The sequence below is a fragment of the Pagrus major genome, chromosome 9 (genome assembly GCF_040436345.1).
Source record: "Pagrus major chromosome 9, Pma_NU_1.0".
Classification (NCBI taxonomy): domain Eukaryota; kingdom Metazoa; phylum Chordata; class Actinopteri; order Spariformes; family Sparidae; genus Pagrus; species Pagrus major.
This window is the reverse complement of record NC_133223.1, coordinates 4,219,547-4,230,039: the sequence shown is the minus strand read 5'-3', so window position 1 is coordinate 4,230,039 and position 10,493 is coordinate 4,219,547. Positions and strand designations below refer to the sequence as shown.

The following is a 10,493-nucleotide window of genomic DNA, read 5'->3' as shown; positions in this document are numbered from 1 at the left end:
GGCTAATGGTAGCTAGCTACAACCAAGGATAGCTAACAAATGCTATATTTTTGGAGTGACCTTCATATTCTGACCCTTATTTTACAAATTATACCATTAACCATGAAATGGAATGGCTACCCATACAATATGTACTTTAATGCGGGTGCTAGAGCTGAACTGATCAATATTAATGTACTCAGAGCTAGGCTGTATAGCTGTGTGCTGGATGTCTAAATCTTGACATTGTCCTTTTGATTTCTTCTTTCGTCCAGTCCCCTAATGAGGTTTACAGCTTTAAGAGGCCTGTTGATCTATCAGAGATGAAGAGTGGTGAGAAGGGGAATCACATGTTCCTTAGAGGTGGGCTTCGGTCTGGCACAGTCAAACGGGACAACTGTGTCGGTCTGCTCTCAGCTAATCAGGTGGTCCGGGCCCTTCCACCAAACAAAGTGCCTCTGAAGGAGGTCTACCCAAAAGGTAAGAGTTCCAATCAAATGGGCTCAGAGAAGTTTGATTTACAACATAGCAAATGAATTTAAACAGTGTATATATTTTCTTCAGTGTGTAAAGATGTGTTCTCTTTGTTTGTCACACAGATGTCACACCTCCAATGACAGCAGCGTACCTGGAAGTGACTGATCTGAACTCAAAAAAAGTCAAATATATTCCTGTCCCAAGGTGAACACAGCACACCTGTTTCTTACTTTGTCTCACTCTCCAGTACAATTAGAAGAAGGTCATTTTGCATCCTCTAGCACTGTCTAGTGGTCACAGACAGCATTGCATTGAGAAATTAGATGGGCTTTACTTATCCCACAACAGGGAAATTCACTTGTCACAACAGCTCGAGATGCAACAAGTACAGGAAAAAGAATCAGACAAATACACATAAAGATAAATAGAAAATAAATAGAAAAAAATAGAAGAAAAAAGCAAGTGAGTGGAAAGTGATTGTTCAGGTAGTGCTTGAGTTAAACCGTCTCATGGCTGTGGGGATGAATGATCTGCGGAAGCGCTCCTTCTTACACAGTGGGTGTAAGAGTCTGCTGCTGAAAGAGCTGCTCAAGGCTTCCACAGTCTGGTGAAGGGGGTGAGAGGTGTTGTCCATGATTGATGTCAGTTTGGCTAACATTCTCCTCTCACCCAGCACCTCTATGGAATCCAGTGGACCGTCCAGGACAGAGCTGGCCCTCCTTACCAGTTTGTTCAGTCTCTTCCTGTCCCTGTCCGTGCTGCTACCTCCCCAGCAGACCACTGCATAAAGGAGCGCTGATGCCACCACAGTGTCATAAAATGTTCAAAGTAATGTCCTCTGCACTCCAAAGGACCTCAGTCTCCTCAGCAGATGGAGGCGACTTTGGCCCTTCTTGTACAGGGCATCCGTGTCATCAGTCTAGAGAAATTGACAAATTAATTGTTTTACTACTGGGTCATTCCATGCCAACTCACACAGATTTCAGAATTTGTCTCATTTCAGGTCATAAATTTTCTTGAAAAAACCTGAATGAATTTTTCATTTTCAAAAATGAAAATCTCCACTAGTTCATGGGACCTTGCAACCTTGCATTGAAATTTGTCATGGACACGACACCCTAAGGATAACTTCCAATGTGTTTCCATGTAAATAGTTGTTGCAGAATGTTTACAGTAATACATTCAATAAAAATAAGTATTTTGTAAGTATTCTGAATGAAGAATAATTTATTTTCAAAAGTGTATATCTCCATTAGTTTTTCACTCACTTTCTTGAAACCAACTTTTTATTTTGTGTAGTATTAATATAGGTCTATCACATTCAGAAGTTATTTGGTCATGCATAAAACATTGATTGCCACAAGTCTTCTAGCTTAAAAAAACAACAACTTTCTATTAAATATATATATATATATATAACTGTATATTTTAAGGATTATTTTAATTTTCCTGAAACGTTTTCATGGTAAAGTGTTACCACTCTGAGAGTATTTGTAGTACAGCTGAAGGAAGAAAATCATGACATGAACTGGGAGTTCCTGGGTGAGTAGGTTTGATATGACCTATTTTGTTTTTAAACTTGCAAATTGACTTATTTTAAACTATGATTTTCAGTGTCATTGAATTTGTCATGTATCACCATAGAATAAAATGTGTATGAATCAGCCTTTATGCTGAAATACAATAATTGTCTCAAAAACTCAAAGTGAGCCACCTCTCAGGGTAAACATCAAACAGACACACTTAATCAGGGTTATAATGTTGAGCCAGGAAAAAGCCTGGCGTGACTAACTGTTTTGACAACACAATTAACTAATTGGAGGAAGGTTACATATTATACCTGGTTGATGCCCTTTCGATGATTTCTCTAAGTCACTATGTCTCCACTTTCCTATGTATTTGTGATTGGCAGGTCAATGTCGGTGTCGCCTTACACCAGCTGGTTGTCCAAGGTTTCAGAGTCTGATGTGCTGATGACTCCTCTCGGTACTGGAGGTGTGGTCACAGTGGATATGGGTGGGTACGTCCGGCTCTGGGAGACAGGATTGGACACCCTGCAGCGATCACTGATGGAATGGAGGAATATGATTGGGACGGAGGATGGCAGACCTATTCAGGTAACATCACAACTTTGTTTTGGAAATCTTAAGTGGTTCATGTAGAAGCCTCTTTTTTGAATACCTCAATGTAGTATGACACAGATGAGAGGATTGAGTAATCACGAGAAATGCTTGCAGACTGCAGTTTCTCTCAACACCACTGAGGGGCAGTACTGCTTTAAATATAACTACTCTGAACACAGTTTCAACTAGATGTCAGTCTGCATACTTGCCTCACTCTGACAGAATATATTAGCAGCTGAAACATTTGTGATTATATGCTAAATGGAATGTTTACAGGCCCAAAATGTATGACCCAGCTGTACCCGGGGTGGGTGTGTATGAATGGATGGGCATTGTGCCGATGATGCAATAGGTCTGGCCTTTGGTGTGGTTCAGAACATTTAGACTGGCATACTGAGGAGCCTTTGTTAAGGTGCCCACATACACAACACAGACAGACAAATTCTTTAGATAATGTAGCCTTCCAGATGCAGGATGAGATCTGCAGATCTGTGGTTTGTGCACAAGGCAGTGAGAGTGAGAAACCGTCACATGGAGTGAAATGAGGATATCAAAGAGACTCATCATGAAACTGGATCCTTTGTTGAATATTGAATAATACAAATTCACAATTTGATTATTGAGTTCTGTGTCTTGAAATAAAGATCGACATGGAATCATGTATTATTTTTTAATTCTATGTTAGTATGTTATAATATTTTTTGTGGGAAAGTATAAAACAACACTATCTGTGTCAATTTTCACCATTTTCTTACCTTTGCTCCTGCAAAAACACATGACAAGAGGTAATCATTATGTTTGTGGTAGATTTTATGAAGACCTGCCTACTGGACCAGAAATTAAGCACATTGCCTTTAACTGAGAATCAATTCATTATTACACACACACATACTCCCATACACCTGCACACTGCACTTCTTTCTGGCCTAGATTCCTCCCCTTTGATGGGGCACCTTAAGTCCACTGTAGGTCAGACTAAGACAGACCCTCCCTGTGCTCTGTGTTAGCTCACTGGAAATAACAGTAGCACTACTGTATTTAAACATACCTGTGTAAAAGCTTCTCTGTATATCTTTTCAGATATGCTACTGAACCAACAAGTTTACGCACCTCACCTCTATACAAGCTTACCTGTTTGCGTATGGCACATATACATTATTTGCCAAATACCTTGTTTTTATGACACACTTAAAGAATCTAACAATGAGGCTTTTGACCAAAGTATGATATGAAAAAGAAAAGGCAGGAAATAAAATACATTTTCCAACTGAAGTATATCAGGGGGGATTAATCAGCAGAAATCATGTTTATCGTCCCAATAGAGGAAAGACATGAGTTGAGTTCATTGCCTTCATAATGCTCTAGCTCATCATCTTTACTAATGTATTTCTGGACATGAGTGTGCATGCAGGTGTCCGTGGCTGTTTAGTGTTCAGTACTCAATAGTTCCTCTCATCTGTCTTTAGTGTCAGTCTGACATAGTTCCATTACAGCACTGTTGACATCATAGATGCACCGGAGACATCAGTCAGTCATCATCCATCTGCACACACAACACATGTCTTTTGTTTAACTGGTGCTTCTGGTGCCAAGTAGGTGTTTGCAGGTATCCAGCATAATACAGTCAAATTTATAGCAGTTTACTGTTATATATCCAGTCACTCAACGGTACAACATGGCTGTTTTGACACCGAAGTCTGCAGCACTGCCCTGCAGTCTTGTGCCACAATCAAACAGCGGTAGTTGACAGTAACTTTCTTGGACTGTGCACCGATTACTAGCGACAAATTATAGTTAGATTTCAGTTCTTACACACCTGCATGTACATGTAGCACATCTTGAATACATAAACTCACACAATTAAAGAATATTTCACGCTCAGGCATGAAATCACTAAAACATTCACATTGAAGACACTTGCACATGTTCAAACATTCATGTATAACCATGAATTTATACCAACACACACTAGCAAGCACCCAAGTGCATGAGCACGCATTTACTCCGAAAAACGCACTCAAAAGTGGGCTCATACACAAACACACACACACACACACACACACACACACACACACACACAGATGCCATCTCTCTTAAATCACTCTGTCTTTAGGCGTCTAAGGGGAGAATCAGAAATTTATGAGGCTATTAATCCTAGAAGACAAGGCGTGGACTGCAGATGAGTGAAGGGGAGAGAGAGGCACTGTGTGAAGAAAAGAAGAGAGAGGGGAAAAACTCATTGAGTGAGGAGGGTGGGGTAGAGACATTGATTCCCACAGTCATAAAAATGAAGTTTCTCAACTGCACCACCCGCCCCAGACTCCCTCTTCCTTTCTTTCTGTCTGTCTGTTTCCCTGTCTCAGGGTTAAGGTGCCATCTTTAACTTGCTGCTTAGAGAGAGAAAGCTTGATGAAATTTCATTAACAGTGACCAAATTGCTCAATAACTGTCATCAAATATAGAATTGTAGAGTGAGAGGGGCTGCTTGTTCCTGAGGTGTTTTTCCTTTAAGAGATATCCTCAGTGTTACTGAATATAGAGTCAATAATGTAGCGATTATATAGGTTTATGTTATGGCCACCAGTCTAAATTATTTTAGCTTTGTTTCTGAGAAATCGTGTTTCGTTTATAATATTGACGTGGTGGGCATAAGCAGACTCAGATGCCAAGTTATCATATTGCAGGGCTGTGACTTTTCTGCTATGTGATTCATGTAGTTAGTGACACTGATGGTCCTGCTGTCAGAATCCCTGTTGGGAAATCGTAATGTGACGCACACACACACACACAGTCCTGTAGCTGCAGTGCCTCTTTCACAAGCAGAGTAGGAAACTGAACCAAGCCACTCAGAGCCCAAAAATGGACACATGTTGTAAAGAATCACTCATCATTTTTCTAAAACCAAAAGTAGAGCATTAGTCACCCTTTACTGGTTGTGACTGCGCCAGAAGAGCGGCCATTACCAGCATGAAGACACATCCATGTGTTATGTTGTCATCAGCAAGAGAGTTTTATCTATATACAGTGCGATGACAGGCTGGATTACTGAAACAAGCCTGTGTTCAGGAAACTGGAGTCCTGATGGCTCAACTTCTTCTCTAATGGACAAATTTCCGAGACACCTAAACTGAGCGTGAGGGCTCAGGAGATGCACAGACAGGTCTAAGGTGGTGCTGTGTTGGATCGTAATCACATTCATAAACACTCAGTCAGAATGATATGACTAGCCAGTACAGTAACTCCTGAGCATCAACTCATTTCCCATCATGGGACAGGCATGTGTGCAGCAAAGCTCAAGTTCTGTGGCTGTTTTTTGCCTTATGTGGTGAACGACTCATGCATACACAGACACATATGCATTACTGTGTATTCAGAGAGCGGTCACATGGTGAAGGTGAGATCCTGAAGGTGAGCTGTGGTGACATGAGTGGCTCAGACCTCTGACCCTTTACCTCACCACAGAGCTATGGCACCCAGCTCTCTCTGGTTACTGAGGTTAACATTCGTTCATCTACAAACACACTTACACACACACTTCCTGTGGCTCTTCACTTACACTAGAGTAATTGAAAGGTGTATTGATACACAGATTTGTTGGTTTGCAGCTGCATGGAACAGTGAGATTTTTTTTGTCATTTTAAATTACCCGTGTTTGAGACCCCACCCCACATCCCTACAGTAGTTATTGTCATGCAGGGAATGGCCAGTAAAGATTTTTCTCATGTAGATCTGTAATCTCAACAGCCAACACAGCTGGTCTTTAGAGGATGTGATCATGTTGTGTGTATTTGTAGGAGCCATCTCTTCTACAAGCTAAGGTTTTTGATACCACGATATGATATCTGAATTTAGCAGTATCAAAAGTACAAAAGCAACTGTGTGCAGGTTCTAAATAAAAAAAATTGAGTATTGTTTGTTTATCCTAGTATTGTATCAAAGGTTAGAATTCTGGTATTGTGTCAACTGTACTACAGGCTGCATGTTTCTTAGAAACTGACTGACTGCATTTTTGATGCCATTCACAGTATTGATGAAGACATATCAGCTTATACTGTACCAATTATTTTGTATGGAAACACATAAGATATTGAATAACAGATGCCTTTTTTGAAATGATCTCTTAAATTTTTTAATGAAGGAATTGACCAGTGTATGAACATTGTGGGCTATTTAACAGTTGGAAAATAAACTGGTTTGTGCTGTCTGGTTGACAGATGATTTTTTAGATGATTTTAAATATCTTTATATCTATTGTTAATGCATCATGGCTGACATACACTTATTTATTAAGTACACCTGTAAACTCTAATGCAATTCAGCTTAGCCATTAGTTCTACCTTTACACAGTATTAATGCCCCTTTCTGAGTGACACTGTCAGGAAGTTATTCATTTGTATTATTGAGGTTGTAGTTTGCAGTATATTAAGAGGTGTTTCTTATGTTTTCTCATCCACATTTAAAACATGAGGGGGAAGAATATTAGAAACACCTCTTGATAATCTTTCCAAACATCTAACAAGAGTTCAACACACACAGGTGGAAAATGCACAGCCTGCCAAGCTCTTACTTCATCTCTCGTTTCGCCATCCATCTCAGGTTAATTATGTATATACACACAGAGTTAACTATACAGGCATGGGTTTATGATTAAAAGTAACCATTAGCCTGTTAATTGTCAACTATAAATATTGGGTTGTTCAGATATTCATAGTTCCAGTTTCAGAGCACTCAGAGCATCCACTGAATGGAAGATGTTTTTGGTCATAATTAAAATTGAAATTTGACAATTAAAAATATTATTATTTTACTAAACTACGAGGAGTAATCAGGTAATATTTAAACTTAGAGGAAATTGAAAATGTGAATGTAAAATGATCATTTGAAAATGTGAAGTGAGTAAATGAAATTTTTTAAATGAAAATCAAATAAAAATGTTCAATCTAAAAGGTTAAACATCAGATGTGAAACTCAAAATGGGGAATAGAGAAACTTAGAAAAAAAGTCTGTCATTCATCAAATAAAGGGGAAATAATCAGTTGATCGCTGCAATCTGTAATTTTAATTAATTTTAAATGAGAGCTTTTTTAATAGGCTTTTAATACCCTCTCATGGTAATGAGTTAAATCAGTAAGAAAAATAAGTCATCCATTCAGCTCTTGAATTCAACAGAAACAATATCCATCCCTACAATATTGTACAATGCATGAGATGCACTTGGCTAGCTAAATATATATTTGTTTGTAAAAAATCTATGAATGTTGTAAAATCTAAAGTGCTTAAATTTAACCCCAGAAACACCTCACAGTATGGTCCCCACAGTAAAATGTGGCCATTGGCAGATGTGGCAGATCTGTTGTACTGGGTGGCATCAAATTGTATAGGTGTACACCTGCGATAAACTATCAGTCGGAATCATAATTCTACATATGTTGATGCTTAATTCAGATTAAAAATAGTTAAATCAAGACAGACTAAATATGTGTAATTATTGACGTGCACACTAAAGATGAGAATTGTGAATAGTCTTTGGCAATTAGCCCCCATCATCATATTAGGCGGCAATGAAGTTGTGCTTGGTACAGGATCCACCCTGATGGAGTCCAGACACAGGTGGTGGTGATAGGATGAAGACAATGTCTGGGATCTAGATGGAGGTGAAGAGGAGCGAGCTTCTGGTGAGCTCAGACCTGGGGTGCAGGAGGTGATTGGGGTGGAGGGTTGTGAAATATAAATGATAAGCAACATAAAGACAGTCTTCCTGATTGAGCTTGATTATGTTGTATCTTTGTTTTATTGTATAGTATTTTTATATTGTCTATGATGATTTTGTGGGAAGTTTTTTTTTTTTTTATTTGATTTTATTGTTGCTTTACCAAGCACCTTTTTTTCATTGTAAAGCTAATTGTTAAACTACAAGTATTTTGTCAAAACTCGTTAACATTATCATTGCAGTTTTCTTTACTCTCAGTACTCATATTTGCTCTGCTAGAGAGGTTAAAGAGGACAGTTTCTCTTCTTCTTCTTCTTCTTCTTCTTCTGGAAAAAGCGAATGAGCCTTTCAGCTTTTAACAAGGTGCCCCTGTGCATGCCATTTCAGGTGTGAAGGCATGACTGAAACACAGTGTGAACACCTGGTGGATGGACTCTGGATGAAGCTGAAACATTTTTCATACTTTATAAGTATAGTGTGAACAATCAAACATATTGTACCCAATTGACAAATCATGACACGCAGTAGGTCCGCCGTATGAGCTGGTTCCCATGATGAATATTATCTTGTCCTGGTAATCTGACATGGTTTATATCAGCCTGGCCCTCCTAATCTGTACTAAATATAGAGAGCTCTGCTGATGCAGCAGCTTCATGTAGGTGTGAGAACAGAGCCTGAGCTGAGCTCCACTGTGTGTGTCAGTTGGAGGTGTGGACAGTGGATCAGTAGGGGGAGAGGAGGGGTCCTCAACTGGACTGCTGCTTCTACTAGATAAGTCTCTGGTCAACTGCACAGGCCATGACAAACTAAGCAACAATTAAAAACAGAAAAGATAACACACACACACACACACACACACACACACACACACACACATACATACATACATTCACAGTATAAAACAAAACCTCACAAACCCCCACAGATACCATTGAAATTCCAGCAGTATGTAAGAATGCAGCTGAGCTACAGGGGATACACTTAGTCTCCCACTGAACTACCCCTCAACCTCTCACTCCTTCATGCGTGCCAGACTCTGGACGGCTGCCCTGCCTCAGTGTGAGAGCCAGCATGCTGATTTTGGCACTGATGGTGCCATTGAGATGGACCTGAGAATCCAAAGCTTTAACCTCTCTGTGTCTCCACTCCTTCCCTCTCATCACTCTCCTGCTGAGAGAGACAGAACCTATTCTGTCCATCCTGCCAAAACTTCAGAGCTTAAAGATACAAAGTTCTTTCTGTTAATGCTTTGACTGTGTGCTAGGTGGCTGACTGTTTTGATGGCTGTCTCACATACTAATACATCAGGGGGTTTAACACAAAGAGGACAATCCAAGAGAAGTTGTGTGAGTTTAGAAAAGGAATTAAATATATCTTTGTTCGTGGCAAAGTGTGATACTACAACAGTTGTGAGCTTTTTCCCAGGAGATGTTGTAATACTGTGTTATTGTCACTTACTGCAGCCTCTCTGATGAAACTGGATTCCCGAGTGGTTTGGAATGTTATTAAATAACCGGTTAATTAAACACTTTGTATATGTAGCCTGCATATTTCTTTTGTGTGAAATGCATACATGCTTATTGTGACAGCTCATCAGCATCTCAAAGGGAAAATACAGACACACTGTATTTAGCATCAAAATAAAAAACTTCAGTAAAACCCAATGGTTGTTGTGTGCAGTGATGGTTTTCTGCTACTTTATACTTCCACTCCACTTAATTTTCAAATATTGTACTTTTTCCTCTACTACATTTGTTTGACGACTTTGGTTACTAGTTACTTTGCATACTTAGCCTGATGCAGTAGAGCCAAAGTAGCACATTTTATAGCTCCAAGTATAGCTCCATGAGACATTGTTCTAGGAAAACCAGACTAAATACATGTCACGATAACAATACTGATGCCTTTAACCTTTATAAGCTCGGGCATTTGTTGTATATTGCTCGCTTCAGAGGCCACCTGCACAGATGTACGAGAATCTGCACTTATTTGTTTTCTGAATGTTTAAAAACTGGCCCACATGGCATCCCTCACGCCTCTCCTTTCAGATCACCATCCAGAAGGACAGCGGCCAGGATGTCACAGCCCCAAAACATGGCAAGATTGACCCCAACAACGCTCCTCACGTTGGGGGAAACCAGTGGGCGGGAGGCACAGGTAACCAGTGCTATGATTCAACCGATTCAACATTTATCATCTAAGTC

General features: G+C 39.6%; 1 protein-coding gene across 1 annotated transcript in view; it reads left to right on the top strand.

Annotated features, from left to right (window-relative positions):
* vwa8 (von Willebrand factor A domain containing 8) overlaps positions 1–10,493 on the top strand; it is a 92,179-nt gene that overhangs the window by 64,786 nt on the left and 16,900 nt on the right. Inside the window, 4 exon segments of the mRNA XM_073473349.1 lie at positions 255–459; positions 579–660; positions 2,369–2,573; positions 10,338–10,446. Of these exon segments, the coding sequence (XP_073329450.1) occupies positions 255–459; positions 579–660; positions 2,369–2,573; positions 10,338–10,446 (601 nt within the window).